Consider the following 25,805-nt stretch of genomic DNA (forward strand, 5'->3'; position numbering starts at 1 on the left):
GAACCTCACCCGACAGGGAGGACTCACCCGGTGGGGAGGTCTCGCTGGTCGGTTTCCCTCCCAGAGGTTCCGTTCAATTCACAACTACTGCCTGGGCTGGGCAGCCTTCTTCTGCAATGTTCCCAGGGACCCGGACCTACCTCCTGGGCCTGGAAGCCTTGCCCTTCGCAGACGAATCTCCTTAGGCTGCCTCTCCTCAGAGAAGCTGCCTGCAGTCCTGGAGCCTTCGCTCTGCCCCTCATTTTGTCTGTGGGGCTCTTCCACCAAGAAGCCGCCTAGGCCCTGGGACCCTGCTCTGCACTTTTCGCCTGACTATGCGGCCCCTCCTCTGAGCAGCCACCTGGAGCCCCTTACAATAGCTCCGAGTCCCAGTGACCTGCCACATGCCTTTTCCTCTGGCAGCCACCTGGTGTTCCGTGCGGTCGCTCTAAGTCCAAGTGATCCACCACGCACCTCCTTCTCCACCAGGCAGTCACCCAGAGATCTGGTGCGTTCGTCACGAGTCCCAGGAACTCTCTGTGCACCTTCTCGTCCCGACTGCCACCCGTAGCCCTGGTGCAGTCACTTCGAGCCCAAGCACCCCACCGCACTCCTCCTCCTTCTCCAGACAACTCCCCTGTGTTCAGGAGCGGATGCTCTGGGACCAAACCACTCACCACGCTGTTCCACCGGATAGCCGCCCAGAGCCCTGGCGCAGCTGCTCCAAGTCCAAGCGACGTGCCGAGCCCATATTTCTCCTTCTCCTCTGGGCAGCCCCCTGTGTTCAGGGGTGGTCGCTTTCAGTCCAAACAGCTCACAGAGCACCCTCTCCTTGGGCAGCCTCCCAGAGCCCAGGTGGGTTGCGCCGAGTCCAAGCACTGTGGTGAGCAGCCACCTCTCCAATGCTCCCAGTTCGAACATTTTTCCATATGATTGTTGATTGCTTGTAGATCTTCTTCTGTGAAGTGTCTATTCATTTCCTTAGCCCGTTTGTCGATTGGATTATTTGCCTTCTTGGTGTAGAGTTTTTTGAGTTCTTTATAGATTCTGGAGATTAGTGCTCTATCTGAAGTATGATTGGCAAAGATTTTCTCTCACTCTGTAGGCTCTCTCTTCGCATTGCTGATAGTTTCCTTTGCTGAGAGAAAGCTTTTTAGTTTGAATCTATCCCAGCTATAGATTCTTGCTTTTATTTCCTGTGCTATGGGAGTCCTGTTGAGGAAGTCTGGTCCTAAGCTGACATGTTGAAGATCTGGACCTACTTTTTCTTCTATAATTTGCAGGGTCTCTGGTCTGATTCCGAGGTCCTTAATCCATTTTGAGTTGAGTTTTGTGCATGGTGAGAGATATGGGTTTAGTTTCATTCTGTTACATATGGATTTCCAATTCTCCCAGCACCATTTGTTGAAGAGACTATCTTTTCTCCATTGCATATTTTTGGCCCCTTTGTCTAGTATGAGAAAATTGTATTTATTTGGGTTTGTGTCCGTGTCCTCTATTCTGTACCATTGATCTACCTTTCTATTTTGGTACCAATACCATGCCGTTTTTGTTACTATTGCTTTGTAGTAGAGTTGAAGATCTGGTATAGTGATACCCCCTGTTTCACTCTTCCTGCTAAGGATTGCTTTAGCTATTCTGGGTTTCTTATTCTTCCAGATGAATTTCATAATTGCTTGCTGTATTTCTGTAAGATACGTCATTGGGATTTTAATTGGAATTGCATTGAATCTGTATAGCACTTTTGGTAGTATGGCCATTTTGACAATATTAATTCTTCCTATCCAAGAACATGGGAGATCTTTCCATCTGTTATAGTTTGGATGTGAGGTGACCCCCCAACAGCTCACGTGTGAGACAATGCAAGAAAGTTCAGAGGAGAAATGATTGGGTATGAGAATCTTAAGCAAATCAGTGAATTAATCTGAATTAATCTCCTGATGGGATTAATTGAGTGGTAACTGAAGGCAGGTAAGGTGTGGTGGGAGGAGGTGGGTCATTGGGGGCATAACTTTGGGGTATATATTTTGTGTCTGGAGAGTGAAGTCTCTCTCTCTACTTTTCTGATCATCATATGAGCTGCTTTCCTCCACCACACTCTTCTGCTATGATGTTCAGCCTCACCTTGAGCCCCGCGGAATGTAGATGGTCTTCTATGAACTAAGACCTCTGAATCGGTGAGCCCTCAAATAAACTTTTCCTTCTCTACAATTGTGCTGTTCTGGTCTTTCAGTCACAGCAGTGAAAAAGTTGACTAAAACAACATTCCAGTCACAGAAATGGCCAATAAAAGAGCTTTCCCTTCTCTCTAAGAATGTGATCCTGAAGTTGCACAAACTTCCTCATGAGAAAGTTTGCTCATGTGACTAAGACTTGCTGTAAGAAAAACCAGGACATGCGGTCTTTGTTCTGGGCAGTCATGTTCCCAGCTAAAATTGTATTGTTGTGGAAGAGAAAAGAATGTATATTGGAGAAAAACTGGTTGAAGGCTCATGTGAGTCTTGAAGAATGGGTAGAAGTGGGGCAATGGCACAGGGCAGCTATATGGTGAGCAAAGTGGAGAAAAGAAGACATTGTGAGTAGGCTGGACTACATGACCAAGAGCCGAGAGTTCATGATGCTGGGCCCATGTCCACATTCTTGGGAAATGAACCTATCAGCAATAGAAACTGAAGTAAGGAAATAAAATCAGCTGTGTTCATTGGAGCCTGATATATGATGGACTTTGAAAGTCAAGCTGAATGATTTAGATTTGAGCTACTGGAGGTTCTTAGGGAAATAGTCTTTAAGGAAACTGTTAGGTTGAACTAGATGGGTTAGAGATGGGAGCGGGAAGATTCATGTATTAGGGTTCTCTAGAGGAACAGAATCAACAGGAAGTATGATTACGAAAGGGGATTTATTAGATTGGCTTACACAACCAGAAACTGGATAGTCCATAGGCTAGATAGCTGAAAGAATCTGTAGCCACACAGTCCAAGAGGTGGAAGCCCCAGAACAAGAAGGATCAACAGTGCTACCCTAGTCTGAGACCAATGCTTCTGGAAACTACCTGGAGAATCACTGGCAGAGTCTGCTTTCAAAGAGTGAAGAAGCGAGAGTCCAATATCCTCAGATGATCGAAGCAGCAATCAAGAACCCGTTCAAGAAGAGTTGAGCTTACAGCTGCATCCTCTTCCTTGTTCTTCCAACTTCTATTCCATCCAAGCCATCACCATCCTACTGGGCAATGCTACCCGCATTTAGGGAGGGTCTCCACTTCAGTTCACTATCCCACATTCCAATCATTTCTAGACACACCATCATTGACACACCCAGAAGCCTCTTGATCATCAGCATCTCCTAATCCAATCAAGTTGACAATTTAAATTAACCATTACAACTCATTAGGGAATTTTTCAACAGTCAGTCCATAGCTGATGAAAGCTGGCCTGAGGTAGGAGCCCTGGTTAGAGACATCAGAGCGTTTCTTCTGCTTGGGCTGTGAGGGTGAGGAGTCACCTGGAAGGTTCCCGCCATCACTTGTGTTCTTTAGAGCTCCCCAGGCACCCATTCGTCCTTCCTACCCATTCTGGGAACACATGATACCAGAACTACATTCAACAACAAATATTTGTTAAAAATATCATGTGGGCGTAAAGTTTGGCACAGAGTAGATTCTCAACAAACGTTTGTGAAATGAATGGCTGAATGAATAAAAGAATAAATAAGATGCAGGTACAGAACACATTGGGTGCTACACTCCACAAAGGTCATTAAAATCTTTTGGGAAAAGTCACTTATCCCATGTTCAGAAATTTACACTGAAAAGAAACTACATGGAGTGTTTACTTCAAGCTGTCAGGGCAACAGCTGTGATTTCTGACATTGTATAGTGAAGTGAAACTTTCTTCAGTTTAAATGTCTGTGTGTATGTGTGTGTGTGTGTGTGTGTGTGTGCATGCGCGCACACACACACACATAAAATGCAGATACCAGGTAAGCCTGGTTGTATATATTCTCATCCTGTTTTTTTATCCTAAGTGCCCAGATTTCCTAAACTGGCTACATGTGGGTTGTTCCAGTGCAACCATTATTTCTGGCTCCCTCTTAAATACTTCAACTTCCATTCTACAAATGAATGGTTAGGAGGTTTCCTTGACAACCCCTTACCTTTCTCTAGTTAAGCCTCCTGAACAACCCCCAGTGTTTCATGGAGATAAATGCCCACGGGACAGTAGAGTCAGGACCTCTGATGTCACATAGACACCAAGAGGCTCACCTGAGATGTACTGCTGTGAACAGCAGCAGTGAAACACTTCCTGTCACCTTTCATTTCAGGTCCTGCAACTGCTCACACTAGCAAGTGAGTACTAGATTTAATCCTGCAATTGAGAGCACAGCAAGAGGCTCTTTTCCAATGGGCTCATGAACTGGTCCCCCTGCCCATAACCATGAGATTGTATGATTAGATGACAGTCTCATCAAACCCTTTTTGCCACATACCCTGGGCAATATCTTATTCAAAGACTAAAAAGCTAGTTTTTCACAAGTTCTCAGATGATCTGCTGTAGCCCAAGTTTTTCCAGATGTTTTGTTCTGGATGCTCTGTTCTAGAGTCTAGAAGGAGGTTAGGAGTCCCATCAGAGATATATATAGAGCTCAGGCTCTGAACCCAACATTGTAATTACTTAAACACCAAGATAAAAAGTCTAAACCAAACCCCATCCTACATTTCTTATAGGTCCACAACATGAATCCAAGCAAAATCAGTGTATTTACTAAAATAAATAAGCCAGAATAAATTCATATCAAAATATTTTATTTGAACCAAACCAACAAATTATTCTATTCTAATAATCCAAATACCTGAAAGATGAACCATTGCTTTAAGTATTGTCAAACTTTCCTAGTAGTGTTATCTCTTAAGCAGTATTGAATTTGGGAGCAAAAGTTTTAGGATGCCTTTACCATTATTATGAAGATTTATTCTTCAATTAGTATATCTAAAGTGCATTATTCATAAATTCTTATAATGACTAGGCAGTCTTATCTCCATATTGCAGATGAAGAAGTGATTAGAGGGAATATGTAGGCTTCTCAAGCATGGTTTTGAACCCAAGATTATAGTTTTACCCTCACAACTACCCCCTCTTAAGTGAGAGAGAGAGGAGGGAGGGGAAAGAAGGAGAGAGAAGGAAAAAAAGGAAAGGAAAGGAAGGAAGGAAGGAAGGAAGGAAGGAAGGAAGGAAGGAAGGAAGGAAGGAGAGAAAGGAGGAGTCAGCAATGGGAGTAGGGTAAAAATGAAGCCAGAAGCTAGTCTTGGAATTTAAATGGCTTAGTTTAGTGAGACAATGAGTCCATAAATTTGGAACCAAGAAGGGTGAGCCTGGCTTTTTATTGGCATAAGTGTTGGAAATAAAAAGAAAGATGTGGATATCAAAGACAGGGATCTTATTGACAGTGGTGTGTTGTATTGGTTCATTTTTTCCTCTCTGACTAGCTTTTAGGACTCAAGCAGGTTAAGATTCATCAGCATGCTGCCCTGCTTCTTGAAATTTGAAACCTAAGTGCATTTATTCCTTATGTGGGAGGAGATTGTGGAAAAGGTGCTAAAATCCTATGGTTCTAAGGGTGAGCTTATATATTTTCAATAGAAAATAACACTTTAAAAAGGCACAAACCATTTCACTTTATAGAATCCAGCCCTATACCAGAATGTCATCCTTGACCAAGGTAGTAGATACTTCAATTGTAATATGTATATTCAAAGATTCAATCTTCAGTTTAGTTGTGACTTATTTAGGATAAAAAGATGAAGTATGTGCAGTCTGGTAAGAAGGTGAGACAGGAAGGATACATCTGCTTTTATACTTATAGCTTATAAGACTTATTTTTCCACAAGTGTTTTTGCAGATAGGCCTTACACTAGAAAGTTCTAGGAACCTTTAGAGGCTGGTGGACAGAAAAACCATTTCAATATTAAACAGAATACTATGCAAACTTAGACCAACTCTCATCCTACCTTAGGAAATTTAAAACCCAATTTAGCCTCATGGAATCCTCGGAAAAAAAGTTAAACTTCTTATTCCCCACCTTACAAAACACGAAGAAGGGACATTCAATTTTCTTAAAGTGAGATTCAAGGAATAGGTCATCTGCTTGAAAGTACTGAGAAATTTGCAACGCAAAGAGAGTCTAAGGTTGACTTAATGTTAAATTATAGAAATTATAAAATACAACCCATAAAGACACATACACAGATAAAATCTGAGCTAATTATTAACTTCAGGAAAACAAAACAAAACAAAATATGCAGCAAAATATAGTCATCTCTTGGTAACCTCAGGGTAGTGGTTCCAGGACCCCCACAGATCCACAGATGCTCAAGTTCTTTAAATAAAATGATATAGCACTTGCATATAACCTATGCACATCTTCCCACATCTTCCCATATACTTCAAATAATCTCTAGAGTACTTATAATATCTAACACAATGAAAATTTTATGTAAACAGTTTGCTATATTATTTGGAGATTAAAGACAAGAAGAAAATTCTGCACATGTTCAGTACAGGTGCAATGCTTTCCCTGCATTTTTGATCTGCCATAAGTTGAATGAATCCATCAATGCAGAACCTAAAGACATGGGAAGCTACTGTAATCATAGTTTACTACATGGCTTAATTTGATAAAGCAATCACACATCCCTAATATGCAAAAAATGACTATTGCATTGGACCAAATTTACAATATAAATATCATATTAAAAAATGGGATATCCAGGAAGGGTGTGCATGGTGTGCTGGGGGTTGCAGAGAGAGAGAGTGTGTGTGTGTGTATGTGTTGGGAATAAAAGAATAAAAGGAAACTACATTCTCACTCTATAGAGTAAGAAGTTCTAATAAATTCAATAGCAATACAAGCACACTACATAAAGACATGGAGGTTAATGACTCAAGATTCACTAAGAGAATTAAAAATGACTGTTTCTGGGGTATGAAAAACTTAAGGAGAGTGTGAGTTAATATTTTTCCTAACCTTGGAAGATGATCTGGTTTTTTAAAGTATAAGCATGTGTAATTTTGATAGAAGAAAAAACTAAGTTAAAAAAACCACACACATGTGATGATGCGCTACACAGTTTAGAGCTCACAGATGTGAACTATTCTTATTATAGCCATGGCGATGTAATGTCTTTGAAATAGGACATTAACAAGATTGTGTTGCTCTATAGCAAAATTTTTTTTCTGGTCTTTAATCTCTCAATAATATAGAAAATTATTTACGTAGAATTTTCATTGCATTAGATATAAATAATCTGAAGATGATTTGAAATACACAGGGAGATGTGCATACATTATATTCAAATGCTATATTATTTTATTTAAACTTTCTGAAGAGTTCTGAACTCCTAGAACACCCCACCTCTGCCATGCCCTGCACTAGGCACCAGACAAGTCAGACAGAACTTTCTGTCACAGGGTTCGGTCTGACAAGAAGATTTAAGGGCCACCTGTATTTAGAACAAGTTCTGGACAGAGGAAAGGGCAGGATCATAGGCAAAGGTCCTATTTCCCTGTCTTGGGGAAGGTTCAGACAGCTTCCTGGAGAAAGGGGTCACTTTAGAGACCAAGCTCAGCCATTTTATCTGCTTTTCATTAAGTTACACACCAACCTCTAAGTTGGGAATTGTGACAAGATACAAAACAGAAGGTGATATTTACTCCCAGAGAATGTCCCACTTAGTTATGGAGTTTACCAAGTTCAAGATCAATTGCCCTATAACAGGGAAAGATAAGAGATGAGAGCCAAGTCCAAGGAAATCACAAACAATAAACATTCAAACAAGGAAGCTCTGGAAAACCAGGATTTCCTGATATTAGAAGCACCACACAAACAAACTTGCCAACTCAGTCCTGAGGCGGTGCAATTTATTCTCCAGGGATTTGTCCATTTTCAGCAGCACCTCTGCTGTGCCATCATTGGGGAGGGGGTTAATTCATCAGATTGATCTCTTTTTGTAAAATACCCCAGATTAAGTTAGGTATGAGACCCAGATCACATGCGCTGTAAGCCCTGGGCAGTCCCTGCTATTGCCAGGCAAATCACAGGGATCAGCTTTCGTGTGAGCTTTGGGCACATCTAGTTCCGCAGAAATTCCTGGTGATTAACCATCAGTGCTTTCATAATGTGGTCTGTGGTCCTTTCAATGCCCCAGAAATAATGCTAGGAGCAGAGATGAAGAGGAGGAAAGAGAGACAGAGGCAGGTGGGAACTGTAGACTCACAACGGTGAACCTTGGTAGATACATGGCTATTTGGATGATAGCATTCACCAGCATTCTCCCGGTTGGTTATAGAAGGGTTGCTTGACTAACATGTACTAAAAATTCCTTCTTCTGATTTAGCTCCAAACAAACTCTCATTCTAAATGTTGAGCCTTTTTCTTTTTTATCTATATGCTTGCCTGCTTGCCGCTCTGTTTTTAACCAGCGACCAAAACAGTTGGGAATATCTATTTGATTCAGTCCAGAGGATATTTTGGTGTTCAAATTGAAGTTTTCAAAAATATAAAGAACCGATTCTGGTTCTAACTAGTTCAAAAAGTGGCTTGTTTTATTTTTAAAGCACACACATTTGGTTCTTAGTTTCTAAGTTTGGTTTTTTAAAATGTAATTTGGGAGTTGAGCACTTGCATCAGTGTTTTTCGGGTTCTTGGCACCCTGTTTGGTTTGAGTCCTGGCTCCGGACTCCTGCTGGCTGGAACTGACAATGCAGCTTGCTTGGCTTGGATTTGCAAGTTCTTGGCAATGAAAAACGGGACAGGTGCTGTGTTCCTCAACCGGCCACGATTAGCCAAGGAGAAGCCCAATCAAGACACACAAAATGCTGGAGCTGGAAGGACTCTTTGTGGCCAGGTAGTCCAGTGTCCATGTTTACAGAGATGACCGGGGAAAGAGAGATTGTCATCCTCTGAGCCAAGGTGGCACTGCTAAACAGTTGGGAGTGGAATCTCCAACCTCCCAATTCCCTTACACCTCACTGAGCTGTTTAGAAGGCCCTTCACATTGTCTCATTTTAGGTGGATGAAGGGGATTGGGGCAATAACACTTCAAAGTCACATTTTCTAGGCTCTTAAATTGACATTCCAAAGCAAAACGTTGAAAAGCTGTTCCCCAACCCCCTATACCCCTTTCTTCATTCCCTGAGCTTGCCAAGATTCAGGGTGGGAGGGAGTGTTTTCCAGAACCCGTGCAGTGATTCAGAGAAGTGGTGGGTAGGTGCAGAAGCCTGCAGGTATTTTAAAAGACCTAAGGCACTCACACGAGAAGGAGCCTAAAAATGCTCCCTCACCCATCGCTGTTGCCATGGCAATGCAGGTGGGCCCAAGGCTGGCTCTCAGGCAAGAGCATCCCCACCTCCTCACACATACTACCCTGGTTGCACACGGCCTCTTAGGATTTTCATGACAGTTCTCCGTCCTGTCCAAAGACCATGGAGCTACTCCTATTCTTATGTAAGGCACTTCATTTTGTCCATGCCAGTTGGACCAAAACGAAAGAGCCCACGGACTATTTGTCAGGACCCCTGATCTGCTCCTTAGAAATGAGCCTGCTTCAACTCCTTGTCCCCAGAAACTCAGAGATGGCTCACATTTCAGGACTTGAACTGCAGCTTGTCCTCTGATCCCAGTCTTTGGTTCATGGTCTCAGGTTCAGCCCTTCTTGGCTCATGTACCAAGTATAGACCTGAGGACAACCTCACAATATCCTGACCCCCAGTCTGTGACATCCCAGGAAGCTAGCATGAAAATCACAGGAGTTGACTCTGAGTCTTTTGCTGCAAGAGCAGTGCAGCCCAGTCATAAAGAAATGTTGTGTTTCCTCTGCAAGGATTTCACCTCCGTTCTTGGCAGGGCCAAGTGCGAGAGAGAATGGGTTAAGGCACATTTTGACTGCATTTTTGTTCCTTTTCTCTCCCAAAGGATTCCATAATGTATTTTTAAATTCCCTCCCCCCATCACTGTACACAGACACCTTTTTATTCCTGACACGACAGCTGTTATTAATGATGACAGCCTTGCCATATGGCGCCACTCACTCGGCCCCATCAAGCAGTATCAAGCTTGTCTGAGTAGTATTTACCCCACACTGACAGTCAGGCTCCACCATACCAAAAGTCATTCTTCCACGGGCTTGCCCCTCCACCAGGACTTCATATGGATGGAGGATGAATCTAAAGTGTGTTGCAGTTGAAAGTCTGGGATTTGTTCCTCTGAAGATTAGCCAAAATAGAAAATTAAGGATTGAGGTAGGACAGGAGAAAGATCTGTCCTATGTTCATCAAATGTTGTTTTCAACCAGCCTTTTGATGCCTGTTAAATTACTGACTGCATCAACTAATGGCAGCTGAGAGTCAAGGGTGTAATTGATCTAAATGTGACTACATATGTGCTATAGTGCAGTAGGGGTTGTGGGGTGGAGAAGATGCCAAGGGAGCCCAGGCTTGGAGATGTAGCAAGTCTGTAGAGGAACCTAAAGATGAGTATGTCTGCCACTTGGTCCTCTCCATTCTCACAAGGTAGTTTTATCCTGGAAGAGGGTTTTGCTCTTAAGCCTGTCCTCTGAAGAAGTAGGTACAGGTCTACATGACCTGAAATCAACAGGATGACCCTATTTGTACCCAACTACAGAATCTTTCTGCCACATAAGAAATGGAACTAGGGGCTCAGGTGAAGTTCAGTGGTGCATACTAGCATGCCCAAGGTCCCAGGCTCAGTCCCTCGGACTTCAAAAAACAGAAACAAAAACAAAAACAAAAACAAAAACAAAAACAAAAAGAAAGAAAGAAAGAAAGAAAGAAAGAAAGAAAGAAAGAAAGAAAGAAAGAAAAGAAATGGGATGTGTTAGAGTCATAGAAATATCTAGGAAGCTGACTATGAGTAAATTTTCAAAGCTTGTTTGAGTACTTATTTTCAAAGCTTGAGTATTTTTTAATATTTGAAGAACATAGGTTACACACTGCCACAATAAAATGCCATCATCAAAGGGAGAGTAGTTTACACATACATGTTGGTATATGTGCACAAAATAAATCACTATAAAAAGTAAATTCAATGCTTTACCTTTTAGGCCACATGAGGTTCCAGATTCTGGATGGGGTTTCGGTTCAAGCACATCTGGCTGTGACTCTAGTCTCTGTGTGGACTGGGGCCATGACTGCAACCGTCTCTACTATTAGAAATTGGGGGTAGATTAAACAAGATGATGCATGAGAAGTGTAGCTCATCATAGTTGCTCAACAAACGTTGGTTCTCTCTTTCTTACTTTCTTTTACTCCAAACCATGGACTTATATCGGTGTCCACAAAAAATAGTGAAAAAAAAATATGAAGAATATCAAGAACCTATTAAGAGAGTTTTCACCCTGACTGATGTGGGTGGAAGCCCACAGGGAGACTGACTGGTTACTGTCTTAGAAAAATAAGACCAACATACCTGAGATGATACCTGTGTGGACCGAGAGCAGCCCATTTACAAATGCCTCACCAAAGAATGAATTGTATTAGGTGCATGTCTTTCCCATTTATCCTCTATTCAAAAGAAAAACAGAAAAGAGGCATAACAATTCTAGATGGAGGCTATCAAAATTTGCCTTTACAACCTGTCTTTATGATTTCATGCACATTCCTCAATGTCCAGTGAATACTACTTTGCACAGATGTGAATGCCTGATTTCAACTGTCAAAACAAGACACTATCACTCGGGAGTTAAAACATGCAGGCTTTGGGCTCTTTGCAGAAGGATGTTTCCAAAATTATTACATGCAAAACCAGACAGGGCCAACCACCAAGCCGCCTCTGTGCCTGTGTGGTCTCTGAGCAGGGTGACAAATGGGAGGGGTCTGGATCAAGAGTCTCTACTGAGCAACCTCTAGATCATAAACTCAGGGAAACAGGGACAGACAGTCAGACATGGGATTTTCAGTCTGCCCTTCAGCACTGTCTGTGAAAACTTGGTTCCACATATCAGGCAAAACAAATTTCATTCATGAAAATTGTTAAGTGATTCTTCAATTCATTGAGAAACAGAATTGATTTTGCTGAGAGGTTCAACCCAAACCATTGCTCTCCAAGCCCAGAGAAATTTGGAATTCTGTGCTGGGTTGTCAGAAGCAGAAACACAGCCAACTTCAAGTGAGAGAATATATAGAAGGCCAAGGGAGGTGTGTTTCTTCCCCAAGCCACACCATCTCTAATCCCTGCAACCAGCACAGTAAGAGGTTTCCATTACAACAATCCCCGAGTATCAGAGGCATGGTTTGGACCACAGAAATCTGCTTTATGAACAATCAGATCTCACAGGGGTCAGGGCTATTTGGTTTTGATGCTCCCCCCTCAGAAATATCCAACTGCGGTTTGCTGTCATTTCCAGCATGGAGACATCAGCAGTGGTGGGGCATTGACTATATTTAGGCCATCACTTAGAACGCATATGAGGTTACAATGTCCCTTAATGAGGCACAATTCTGTAGGGACCAATTCTGTATCACAGGGAAATTAATATGCATATTAGAATGTGTGAATAATCTTTACCCATAGTAATAACAATCCATACGGTGCTAGACATAAAGAAACATTCACTTTAGTCCTGGATCAATGGAAAAAATAAGAATTAAGACTTAGTTCATGAATTGAAGAAAATATTAAGTTAACTGAGAAATAGAGAAAATATAAGGATGTAAAGTGGTTCATTATACTTTAAAAAAGAGCATCTGCTATGTTTAAGGATTGAAGACAAGATCTCACTATAAACCTACAAGAGAGGCCACTCTCTAGACTTAAAAGGAGAGAAGGGAATAAGACTCACATCAACAATGTATATGGCTCCCAAATTACAAGTGGATGATTTATGCTGAAGAATTCAGCCTGTAGTAATGGTCAGTAAAAGTAACCAATTTTATACCAAAAAAAAAAAAAAAAAAAAAAAAAAAAACTTATAAAGGGGAAGCATGAGAGGGTGGGAGAATACTCACAAATAAACCTGTCCAAAAATAGAAATCCAGAGGCTTCCTGCTCTTTAATAGGATACACGCAATTGAGATGAAGAAATTTATGGATGAAGCAAGATAAGTTATTGAAGCAAGCTAAGAATATTTTATGGTCATTCAATAAAAAGCAAAACCCACTATAGTCATCTACTATTGCTGGAGGTTGTACAGGCCTGGTAAAGTAATTGAATCTGTCACCGGAAGATCACCATCTTGTGTGATGTGGTTTCTACCAATAGGTAGGTGCAGTTACATAGCTAAGATGTAGCTACTTCAGGACTTAAGCTTCAAATGGATGATAATAAATGTATTAAGACAATAAAGTTTTATAAGTTCAAACCCAAGAATATATAGTTTAATGACTGCTATGAAATGTGTTGGAATAAGGCCAGAATAATAAAACAAAATTCTGGCGAATACATTAAGCATTTGGTTATTTGAGAAAAGTAACAGGCAGGCAGTTCACTGCCACCTAGTTCAAATCACACTCATAATCATGAATGAATTATCACTGCGAAGCCAGCACAGTGTCAACTGCTTGGAATAAAAAGGTGGGAAGTTTCTAAAGATGCTTCCAGTTTGCTACCAAAAAATCCAACCAAACAAATCAACACGATCAATATATAATGCAGAGCAAGAGGCTGCAAGAGAAAGCAGGTCAGAAATAGCTTCTATAGAGGTCTGGAAACCTCTTGGTGGCTAGGATACCACAAAGACAAATTATGGTCCTTAAGAAACAGAAGTCTAGTTCTATTTCCTTTTAGGAGGTCTGGTTTGAAGACTTCTTTGAAGAATTTCTGTGATATAAAGGAAAAAGTTTAACTGCTATAACACTCACTACTTTTACTTTTTCTTCTCCCTTATATGCAGACATGAGCATGAGCTATGTCCGCTGTCTTGTGACCATGAGTAAAAGGTCAAGAAAATTGTGGAAATAGCTCTGACATCACCTAAGTTCTGAAACAACACCAGCACCTGCCACATCCTGATGCTTTGTTAAATAGACAAGTCTATCCTTAGGCATCTAAGAGCACTGTGGTCGGTGCAACCAAACACATTCCTAACAGGCACATTTCTAAGTAGTCTATCTCGTGTTTTAACTCCTCTAATCAAATGTTTACATTGCTCTGTTTTTGCTGATGAAGTCCAAACTCTCTTGCCTTTTGTTATGGTTTGGATGTGAGGTGTCCCCCAAAAGCTCACATGTGAGACAATGCAAGAAAATTCGGGGGAGAACTGATTGGGTTATGAGACCCTTAACCCAATTGGTGAATTAATCCCCTGGTGGGATTTATTGAGTAACTGAAGGGCGTGACAGGAGTATGTGGGTCATTGGGGGGCGTGACTTTTGCGGTATATCTTTTGTATCTGGTGAGTGGAGATCTCTCCCTCTCTCTCTCTCTCTCTCTCTCTCTCTCTCTCTGCTTCCTGTTCATCATGTGAATTGCTCCTCTCTGCCACATTCTTCCACCATGTTGTTCTGTTTCACCTCAAGTCCCAAGGAAAGGAGCCAGTTGTCTTTGGATTGAGACCTCTGAAACCATAACCCCCAAATAAACTCTTCCTCCTGGCCAAGTCTTTTAGTCACCACAGCAAAAAAGCTGAATAAAACACCTTTATTTGAGATCCTTGGTCATCTGGCTCTGCCCTTCCTTGCAGCCTCAACAAGCCCTTCTCCCAACATGATACTCTGCTCCAGCCACAGTGGCCTCTTTCCTCTTGCTCCAGTTAGCAAAACAAATCTCTGTGTCCCTGACCCCTTAAACTTCAGTAACACTTGGGGTGCTGCATTAGGATGTACTTCTGTTTGTCCACCTGTTGTCCCCAACTCCAGGAGCTTTCTGAAGGCCAAGACCAGAGCACATGCTTACTTTTCTGTGTTTCCCTTGATAAGCAACCTACTGCTGGGTATTTCCATCATGGAGGAGAATACCAAAATCTCCAATAGGAGCGGAGCTTAGCTAAATCCACTCCAACCCTGTCATTTGATTGGAGAAAGTCCCCCAAAGGTAGAGGGACTTGCTTGGAGTTACACATTGAAGTATTAATAGACCCAGAACTAGAACACCAGGCCTCTGGCTCCTAGACGAGCATATTTTCCACTATACCTCATTGTCTAAAAGAAAAGTGCCAATTAGAGTCACAAAAAGTAACAAAGCTGGTGATGACTATAATGGATGATTACGTCTTTTCAAAGGGTTGAAAAAGAGAGCTGAGTAGAGGCTCATGTGAGGAGCTTCTTCAGTATATAATTAACTGCTGGCATCTTTGAATTGTTCCAATAATGAACTTGGCAGTGATCTGCAGAACAACCTTGCCCCCAGGGGCAAGAGAAGTAGTGGCAGTCTTCTCAGAAAGCTGCTTCAAGGTGGGGGGCCTGGGCAGGCTCTGACTCACTTGGGACTTTTCTCACGTGTCCATTTATGACAATTTCACCTGAAGATGGTTCCCTACTGCAGGCATTCATCAGTGCCATTGAAGATACTGCCAGCCCTTGGGCCTGAGAGCCTGGGAGGCGCATACAGAGCCCCAAGGGTGCCTTCATGCCTCTCCTTTTCCCACAGACCTCAGAGATGTGTCCTGAGCTGCCTTGGGAAATAAAGCCTGGGAGACGTGGGAAGCCTGCCATCCCCAATACACTGTGGCCCCTGAGAAGATGGAAGTTCACAGACATAAAACATTACATTTTTGAGCTTAGGAAGAACTCATGGTATTCCATGCTCTTTATTTTAAAAAAATGGAAAACTGAGGACAAGAGGGAAAGTGGCTGGCTTGTGGTCACACAGCCGGGCTACAGTGGAACAATCAGATGCTTATCCATCTGTGACTTCTGGATGCATACTGAACTGGCCACCCCTCTCAGGCTTTGAATCTGTGCCCATAGTGTGAACTACCTTTTATAGCCCCTTGAAGTGGCATGACATTACTTCTTAACAAGAGGTGGGTCAAGCTGGGTTTTCCTTCCCCTGTTGATCATTAAATAATCAATCAAGGCACAGAGGCCTCACCTTCCTGAAACATAATCTAAAAAGCAGCCTTGCACATGTGAATGAGATATTGGACAATTCTGGTGGCCCCTTTATAAAAACACAGAAGGACAGACAGACCAGGGACAGAATGATCTACCCAGGATGTCATCTGACTCAATATCCAATATGAGATTTCCAAACCCTATAAGTTAGTGGCATCAAGGAATGTGAACGCTAAAAGGGGAGCAGAGACTAAAGGTCAGAGATATTAATGTCTGTCCAGAGTCAGATACCTAAATAGCAACAGAACCAGTATTAATAGAGCATGAAAAAATCTAGAGAAGGATGACACACCAAGTCAGGGAAAGCCATGGAACACATAAATAGAAAGCATGAATTAAAAATTCACACTGTCATGGCCTGCCTGGAGTTCCAGCCCTATCACTTTCCAGTATCTATGCTTGTGGAGTTTCTGAGGCCACACCTCAAATCTAGGCCAGCTTCATGGTATGTGACAACTGCAATTGTCTGGAGCCCAGAGCTGAACTTCTATTGTGTAACTGAAGTCTGATGGGAAAGTAGAGCATGCACTGGGACCTTGGAGCCTCAGTTCCCCCAAACATCCCAGTCCAACCTCCATCTCTCTCACTCCCTGGGATGGGTCCTTGGCTGCCTTCTGGTCCAGGTATCCTGCCCCCACCCAACCTCCCCTTCTTCCTCCTGGCAATCAATACTGCCTTCTTCCTGGGGTGGCAGTGGGATTACTTATGTTGGAGACAGGGTGGGGGTGAAAGGTCCTCACCTGCTATCATTCATTGTCCCCAGTGGGAACCTATGCACAGACAGGAATGCTGGGAAGATCAGGATTGTGTCTCAGCGCAGGGCATGGTGGCAACTGCCCCATCCTGGGTTGACAGCATTGTGACTCTTCAGCAGACATCCCAGCATTTACAACACCCCACTCCCACCTAAATCCCAGGTACCAAACATTTGCTACTAGTGTATTTGCAATCCCGTTAGTCGTGAGTCCTCCATGAGTTGGGGCTGGCTTCCATATCTGTTGTGGTTTGGATGTCCTATATCCCCAGGGTCATGTAAGTGTAGTGAGATATGTTGGCACCTTTAAGAGGGGGGCCTACTGGGAGGTGATTATGTCATTAGGGTCATTGCCCTCAAAAGGGATCCATATTGTTCTTGCAAAATAAATAGTTCTTATGAAAGTGAGCAAGCCTGACCCCTAAAGCTCTCTGGCTTTCTGTCTCACATGTGATTCTACCTCTCACAAATACTTCTGCCATGATGTCATCCACTATGATGCAATTCAGTCAAAGGGGTCCTCACCAGAGCTGAGCAGATGGTACTGTCTAATCTTAGACTTTCAGACTCCCAAACTAGGAGCTAAATAAATCTCTTCTCTTTATAAAGTAACCATATTCAGGTATTTTGTAATAGCAATGGAAATGGACTAATACAATGACTGGGTATGGCACCTTGATCTGGTGGCTGATAGAAGATGCCCTGAAAGCTGGTGAGCCACACTACTAAGTCACAAGCTATCACCAGGTGCTTATGAGAGTTTATACTAGCCCTTGAAAGTATCCCTGTGATGGAGGAAATATATATATATATTTTGTAACAGGGATTGAATCCAGGGGTGCTTAACTACTGAGCCACATCTCTAGGCCTTTTAAAAATATTTTAGAGACAGGTTCTTGATAAGTTGCTTAGGGCCTTGATAAGTTGCTGAGACTGGCTTTGAACCCATGATCCTCCTGCTTCAGCCTCCTGAGTCTCTATGATTATAGGGGTGAGCTCCACATCTGGAAGGAAATATAATATTAAATAGCCAATTAAAAATTAGCATAATAAATAAACTAGGAGGAAAAGAACAAGTTCTATATTTTAGAACTTTTAACTGTAATTTTTGTAACTTCTGAATGAGAATCCTGCAAATTTATTTTTGCAAAAATTATACAGCAGACTCTGCCTTGAATTTAACCTAGGTCCCAGGACTTATAATGCTCATAAAGGAATTTAAGGACTTCTGTTAGTCAGCTTTCCACACTATGACAAATTCCTCAGATAATCAACTTATAAAAAAAGAAAAGGTTTATTCTGGCTCATAGATTTAGAAGTTTCAGTCAATGATTGGTTGGCCCCATTGCTTTGGGTGAGACAGCACACCACGGTGGGAACGCACAGCAAAGAAAAACCAGGCACCTCATGGCTGGGACATAAAAGCGAGTGAGAAGAAGAAATTGAGATCTCACTATATCCTTCCACTGGATGCCCCCAATGACCTAAAGACCTCCATTAGCTCCAATCTCTTAAAGGCTCCAGCACCTCCTAATAGCAGCTCCCTATCCACACATGGACTTTTGGGAAAACATTTAAAAACTGTAACAGGACCCAAACAGCTCAGTAATACATTGAGAAAGATGGTAATCCTGGCTTGGATTTGCACTCTGGCTCTTATTTCTGATCGCCATCACAGCCCAGTAGTATTGCTAAATACTTGGGGCTGGGGATATGGCTCAGTTGGTAGAGTGCTTACCTCGCATGCACAAGGCCCTGGGTTCAATCCTCGGCACCAAAAAAAAAAAAAAAAAAAAAAAAAAGGCACTGCTAAAGTCTTTTCTTGACCCCTTTGTATCAGTCCCCATCCGGAGAATTCCAGTGTCTAAGTTCTGCTACCAGATTCTCCTAATACCACCTGTTTGTCTTAAGTCTCACTCTGCTCCTAAGGCTCCTCTCCAGATCTCATGTGTGGGACCAGTAGGCCTGACCAGGAGAGATGAGAATGCCAACATTTGTTGGGTGCCTACTTGATCTGAGAGCTTCATCCAAATTCAGTTCTCAGTTCCACCTTCTATCTGTTTGAAACAATACTAGCTCCAGCTGTGACATAAAAAAAAAATTGCATGTTCTGTTTTAGGAAGCAGTTTCTTTTGTCTGGTTTCTCTGTGTTGATTCTGTGTGATCAGAAGTGACGAGTGATACTGTCTCCACAAAAAGAAAACACAGTGATTTGGGATTGTTTAATCTGCTGAAGGATGATTTGAAGAGTTGACACTGTGCATAAGATTACCTAAGATGATAGTGAGCTTTTTTCCATTTATCATAAAAGGCAAAGCCAAAGAAAATGAATTTTACTTTTAGCCAGGAAGGATCTATTACAAGAAAGAAAGTTCCTGGGACTGCTGATGATTTGGTGGAAGTGGTTACTGAGACCATAAAGAAGTGGCCCTAAGCCAAGCAAAGTGGTATGTGCCTGTAGTCCCAACTACTCAGGAGACTGAGGTGGAAGGATAGCTTGAGTCCAGGAGTTTGAGGTTGAACTAGGCAATATAGGAAATTCCTGTGTCAAAGAAGGAAAAAGGAAAAGTAATGGCCCAAGACTCCTGTTAAGAGTTTGGGATTTGAATTCACTCACTAGCTATGTGACCTTGGTAACTTACTTTCATTGCGTGTGTACCTATGAGGATAATAATAGATAACGCTTCACCATTTCACTTTGTGAAATCAGCCATCACTTGATATTCAATAAATTTGCTTTGTATTTTAGTTGGAAACGTCCTGGTATAAGGTGAAGAGGGATTTTGAAATCTGGCAGTTCTGAGTTGGAATTCCAGATTGTCACTTGGATAGTTGCCTTCTGAGATGACAGCCTTGTTGCCTGTGTAGCCACAGGATCTTGCAATCTGGAACACAGAACTGTTTTGAGAATTAAAGAATTATAGTAATTACTAGATTAATCTATAAAGTATCTGCAATGCACTCATGTCTCATACACACAAGTACACATACAAATGGCTTTAATCTGCAATGGAAAGTGAAATGTCAACAAAGCCTGATTTTCTTTACTTACGTGAAAGTCAAACAAGTAGAAAAAAACAAGTAATTGTACAAGATTAACTTACTCATAGACAATTCTAAATTTAAGGAAAACAAAATCTAACATGACCATGGACATGCAAATGTAGTCCTAAGTGATGATCTTGTTAGTAGTAGTCCTATCTTACAGCTACACTGGGGCCTCAATCAGGACCATAGCCACTAAATTCTCCTGCCCTCACATGACAAGTGCCAATAGACATAGACAGAATCCCAAATGCAAGTGCAGCCTCCAGGTCCCAGATCCAGGATCCCTCTGTCTCTCTCCTTTCTCTCAGGAAGTGAAATGTTGACTTGCTGTATCTATTTTTAATAAAAAGGTGAACTTAATTTTTCATTTATATTTTAAAATAAATTCTCTTAGGACATAAACTTGCTAGAGGACTGGTTACAAATGATGTTTAGTGGCATACATTTAATGAACATATAAGAAAGAAAAGTGCTGGCATTTATGATTTCTTTTTTTCTCCTTCCTTCCTTCCTTCCTTCCTTCCTTCCTTCCTTCCTTCCTTCCTTCCTTCCTTCCTTCCTTCCTTCCTTCCTTCCTTTGTATTCTCTTCCTTCCTTTCTACAGCTGAATACCATAAATCCAACCTGTCACTTTCTTTTAACTACATTTGCCATAAAACCACTTATTTTACAGCTGCCGTGACATAAGCACTACTGCTTCACCTTATGATTAATAAAGTAATTAGCACCGGTTCTAACGTTCTCAGCACAAAGACTGGGCTTTCAATATTTCTGTTGCACTAATAGGTTTTCTAAAGCAATGTGGCACACATGGAAGGCTCCCTGCTGGGGCCTGCAGAATGCATTTTCTAATGTACATCGTCGAGATCAATTGATAAATGACGTCAGTCTGGGTTAGTCATCATACAAAAAATATCATTAGAGATTGATGAAAAAGGAATGAAAGGGTGCAGGCAGGGGTAATTTGTTTTTCATTGTTGATTTATGTTATAGAACCATTCTTCTAGTCAATTACCAAAACACAAAATGCCAGGAAAAAAATATAAAAATTCTAGAAAAGAAGAGCTTGTTACAAAGAGGTGTGTGGTAAACAGACAAGAGTGACAACTCTTTTGAAATCAGTGTCCCAAAGAATCAACTGGAAGTCATATTTATGACTACATTTACAGTGTCCTTGGGGCCATGCCAAATGTGGAATTGGACCCTGGGCTCCTGATCCTCCTTCCTTCCAAAATGTATTTCCCTAGCATGTCTTTGAGGACAACTCTGGGGTGCAGATCACAATGTGGGTGGGCTGGGAAGAAAGCCACCACGGTCCAAGAAGTCTTGGGTTGGTTCTTCTTAGAGATTTCAGGATGCTGAGCTCATACACAAGGGAAACTCAGGGCCCTTTGTGGTTGCAAAAATAAAAATTAAAAATTGCATTTATGCATGGGCATTGCTGAAAAACAGACCCTTTCTGTTTTTTGGGCTTGCCTTGAAAATCTATTAAAGAAATTTGATTCTTGGGACAGGATATAAATTTTCTTACCAGTCCTGCAATCATTGACCTCATTGCCCTTCCGTAATTCTTCATTCATTCAGTGAGCACTTACACTCTGTCTGGCCTGGATTTGGTCCCAGGGAGAAAAAGATTTTTGTTTAAGGAGTCTAAAGCATGTTGTACATTCTGGTTTGAGCTCTGGAACGAGACAGACATGCATGCAGGTGTTGTTAGTTATTAGCTAAGTGATTTGGGGGAAGTTAGTTTGCAAGCCAGGTCTAAAGTGGGGATCATAATTGTACCTACCCCATAGGATTGTAAAAATGAAGTGAGCAGAGCCCATTAAGGAGCTGAAGATGGGTCCTCTGTTTATGAATGTTCAATAAATGGAAACGCTCACTAGATGTTAGGATTACTCCTGTGCCTTGATATACTTTGAGCTGCAGCTCTGGTGATGGGAATGAACCTATATAGAGCCATTTGATCTTTCTTCTTGGGGACTCCCTGGGATCTGTAACACATGTCTGAAAACAGTTTTCCCAGATCAGAGAAAATCAGCAATTGATAGAGATTTAATAAGACACCAATAATGATCAGCCCAAGGCTCCTTAATCAAACTGCCCCATCCAGAAAAGCCCTATTAGAGACACCGGGTATATTTTCTTTCCCTCCCTTTCTACCTCTTCCCTCCTATTCCACTCCTCTTCTGTCCCCTTCTCCTTCCCCCATTTCCTCTCTTCTCTTCTCCCCTCTCATAATTTCCTCTTACCTTTCTTCTCCCCCCCTCTCATTAGTCATATTCCTTAGATTCTTGCATGATCTGAATATTTGTATCTCTCCAAAATTCATACCTTGAGATCCTTGCCCTCAAGAGAATGGTATTAGGAGGTGAGACCTGTAGGAAGTGATTAGGTGGTGAGGGTGGAGCCCACAGAAATGGGATTAGTGCCCTTATAAAAGCAGCCCAAGAGAACTCCCTCACCCTGTTCACCATGTGAGGACACAGCAGAAAGGTGCCACCTATGAACCAGAAAGCAGGCCCTGGATTTTAGACTTCCCAGCCTCCAGAACCATGAGAAATAATTTTCTGTTCTTTGTAAGTCATGCTGGTTATGGAAGACTGAAGGCACCACCTTCCATTCTCCATAAGGAAAAGATGGTGCCTCTTATGGTTCTGAATAGTCTCTGCCAACCCCCAGGAGCCCAGACAGAGTGGAACAAGTTTGATGCTCAAAAGAAAACCAGGTATAATTCATAGACCCAAATTCCTTAGAGCTGAGAGGAGCCTCAGAGAGGCTGTCCAGTCCTTTGTCTTCAAGAGGAGAAATCTCATTCCTTCACTCGATGAGTTTCAGAAAACTGGAGTGACCTGCTCCAGGCAGCATAGGTGTGGAAGGCAGAGGTGGGAGAGGAATCCCATCTCTCCTCTCTGAGTCTGGTTTCCCCCACCATCCTGCATCTCACAGCAACATGTGGTTAAAATCACCCCCCTGTGGCTGCTACCTGGGTCATCACCAAATGTGGTTTCTTCTGATGCAGAATGTGTTAGATTGAGTCACTTGGCCAGCGGGGATTCTGCCATGAACTAGCATCACTGTACACTCTTGGGAATGCAGGTGAACTTTCTTTCTCCCAAAAATAGAGTCAACCAAAACCTAATTGAGATATGTTTTCATCCATCTCCTACTCACTAATTTCTAAAATGGTGTTTTCTGTTTAAGAAGATGAAAATTTATTTGATCATTATTCACTGCAAACATGTATTGAATTGTCACACTATCCCCATAAATATATAAATTGTTATGTACCAGTTAAAAATTCTTTAAAAAGAAAGAATGACAGGTGGAGATCCTTAGACTCAAAGCCCACTCTCCTCTAAGACCTTGGTGGAAGATGGGTAGAGGAAGGGGAAGGAGAGAAGAAAGTACAGAAAGAAAATTTCAGCATCCAAAAAATAACATAGTGCTTGCTCTCGAGTGGCACCTAGTCATAGGGAGAGACGGTGGTTGTGCCAGGGGTGCAAGACTCAGGGAGCTGGAGGAGGTTATGGTTTGGAAGTGAGGTGTCCCCCAATGAGACAATGCAAGAAGGTTCAGAGGAGAAATGACTGTGTTGTGAGAGTCTTAACCCAATCAGTGAATTAATCCCTTAATAGGGATTAACTGAGTGGTAACTGAAGTAGTGGGATGTGGCTGGAGGAGGTGGGAATTGGGGGTGTGGCTTTGGGGTATATATTTGTATCTGGCAAGTGGATACCTGTCTCTCAATGCTTGCTGATCATCATGTGAGCTGCTTCCTTCTGCCACACTCTTTCACCATGATGTTCTGACACCTTGAACCCAGAGGAATGGAGCTGACCCTCTATGAACTGGAATCTCTGAAACCGTGAGCCCTCAAATAAACTTTTCTTCCTGAAAATTGTTCTGGTCAGATCTTTTAGTTCCAGCAGCAAAATAGCTAACTAAAACAGAGAACTTCCTGGAGTTCCTTAGTGGGGGGCAGGACACCTGGACTCCAAACACATGTGCACACTAGTTGCCTTGGCCTGACCAGGAGCAGTGAAGTGGAGGGGCTAGCCTAGTTTCAGGGCCTACAAGGTTGAATTTCCACATAGCCACTTGAGAGAGGTTGTCAACTGCTGTGTACTTATGTGTCTGGGTCTCCCAGCTTGGCTTTTAACTCCCAGCCAGATGCCTCTGCTCAGCAATCAGTTTTGGCAAGAGAGGCCAAATGGAATTCCTGTAGCCACTGAGGAGAGAGGGAAGTTTCCTGAGTGAGGGACATGACTAATGTTTTGGAATTTCTCCTGCTAGTTCTGCTGATTCCAGCTCCTACCGGTTTTGAGACATAGAGGATATAGTCCTATCACTCAAAGCAAAAGAGAATTTCAAAGTTGAACTTGAAAGACCTATTTCTAATCTTAACTCACTTTTACCCAGTCAGAGCATTTACAGTCTAGCCAAACCCTCAGCATTTCCAGCCACTGTGTATGTTTAGAGTGTGACCCCTCCAGAAACTAAGAGATTTGATCCCTGGGGCACTCACTGCCCTCAACATGCACACACACAAACACACACAAACACAATCCCTGTCAGCCCAGCTGGAAGGAAGTCTCTGTGTGTCACTGCCTAGAATCAGAAAGCCTTTTCCACTAAAATCAGAAGCAGCAGCCACTTCCCCAGCCACCTGAAGGGGATGCTGAATCTTACCTAGCCTCCTCTTCTTTAAAAGGGCAAAGGCATTCTGGCATATTCTTTCTCTAAGCCTCATTGAATTCTAGCCAACCCCAGAGGGCAGGAAATCAGCTCTCTCTGCTGTGTAAGCAGCTGGTGTGGCCATTAATCACTCTGCAGCCTGCTTCTGACAACCGTTTCTTAAACAGGATTTCTGAGGTGCCTGCGGTGCTGGAGGATCCAGCAGGGCAAGGATACCAACCCTACACCTATCATCCCAAAAGGATCACCAGGTCCCTAAAAAGTAACGGAGGCCAGCGCTAGTCTGTCAGTCAGCAGTGTTAGCCTAACCAACATCTTCCAACTTAGCATCTTTTCAAACCCATAGGGACCCTGCAGGGCTCCCACATCACTCATTCATCCCATGCCCTCTCTGCTCCCTCTTTCCTCCAGTTAGTTGCCTGTTTTGCTTGTTCAGATGTTATTGGTAATTCCTTTGAAATTCGGTGGTATAAAGGCCAGGTCTGAAAACTCCCGTCAGGTGACAATGTCTGTACCTGTCTGGGATGCAGGACATCTTCCTGCATCCACTAAGCACACCACAGATAAGCACACACACCACACATACACAGGAAAGCCCTTCACACTTGCAGTCAAGATGCAATTTAAATGATCACTACCTCCCTACAGTCTTCCCTGTTCCTCCCATTGCAATGGATCTCTTTCTCACCTTTGCTCTCCTAGCACTTTTTTATATCTACATTTGCTATTCCTGCTAGAATTTTCTGGCCTGGCTTGAAAGCTCCCTGAGTCCCAGCACTTTTTTAGATCTGTATTCCTTGTGGGCCTAGCAAAGACCTGCATAGTGCTATGCTCGGTAAAACATCTGTCAAACATTTAACAACCAAAGACATTGTCTAAGAAATTACTGGGTATATCCAGTAATTTCACTTACTCACAGTTCTAGAGGCCAGAAGTCCAGGATCAAGGTGTCTGTAGGGTTGGATTCTTCCAAGGGCTGCCTTTCCCCTGCATCTCTCTATATGGTCTTCCCTCGGTGCATTTGTATCCTGATCTGCCCTTGTTGTATGAACAGCAGTCATATTGGATTAAGGCCCATCATAATTATCTTGCTTTAACTGAATCACTTCTTTAAAAACCTTTTTTCCAAAGCAATCACATTCTGAGGCACTGGGGGTTAGAACTGCAACATATGAATCAGAGGGGGAGACAATTCAGTCCACGACAGGAGTAAATTAGCAGCACTTTTAACTCCCATGATGTTCTTCAGGCACAGCCAGCTGTG

At 42.4% G+C, this 25,805-nt stretch overlaps 1 protein-coding gene across 3 annotated transcripts in view; it reads right to left on the reverse strand.

Moving 5' to 3' along the window:
• Positions 1 to 25,805, reverse strand: part of LOC306661592 (uncharacterized protein) — a 182,260-nt gene that overhangs the window by 36,525 nt on the left and 119,930 nt on the right. Inside the window, exons 3-5 of one of the 3 annotated variants that reach the window (XM_079140631.1) lie at positions 25,459 to 25,574; positions 21,633 to 21,850; positions 18,659 to 19,693 (exon numbers count right to left, since the gene is read on the reverse strand). In XM_079140631.1, the coding sequence (XP_078996757.1) occupies positions 19,489 to 19,693; positions 21,633 to 21,850; positions 25,459 to 25,574 (539 nt within the window). In that variant the 3' untranslated portion in view covers positions 18,659 to 19,488. Of the gene's footprint in view, positions 1 to 18,658; positions 19,694 to 21,632; positions 21,851 to 25,458; positions 25,704 to 25,805 lie in introns of those variants that run through there. The other 2 variants (XM_079140632.1, XR_013763904.1) reach the window with 2 other exon arrangements.

The sequence above is a fragment of the Sciurus vulgaris genome, assembly GCF_902686455.1.
Source record: "Sciurus vulgaris genome assembly, chromosome: 5".
NCBI lineage: Eukaryota > Metazoa > Chordata > Mammalia > Rodentia > Sciuridae > Sciurus > Sciurus vulgaris.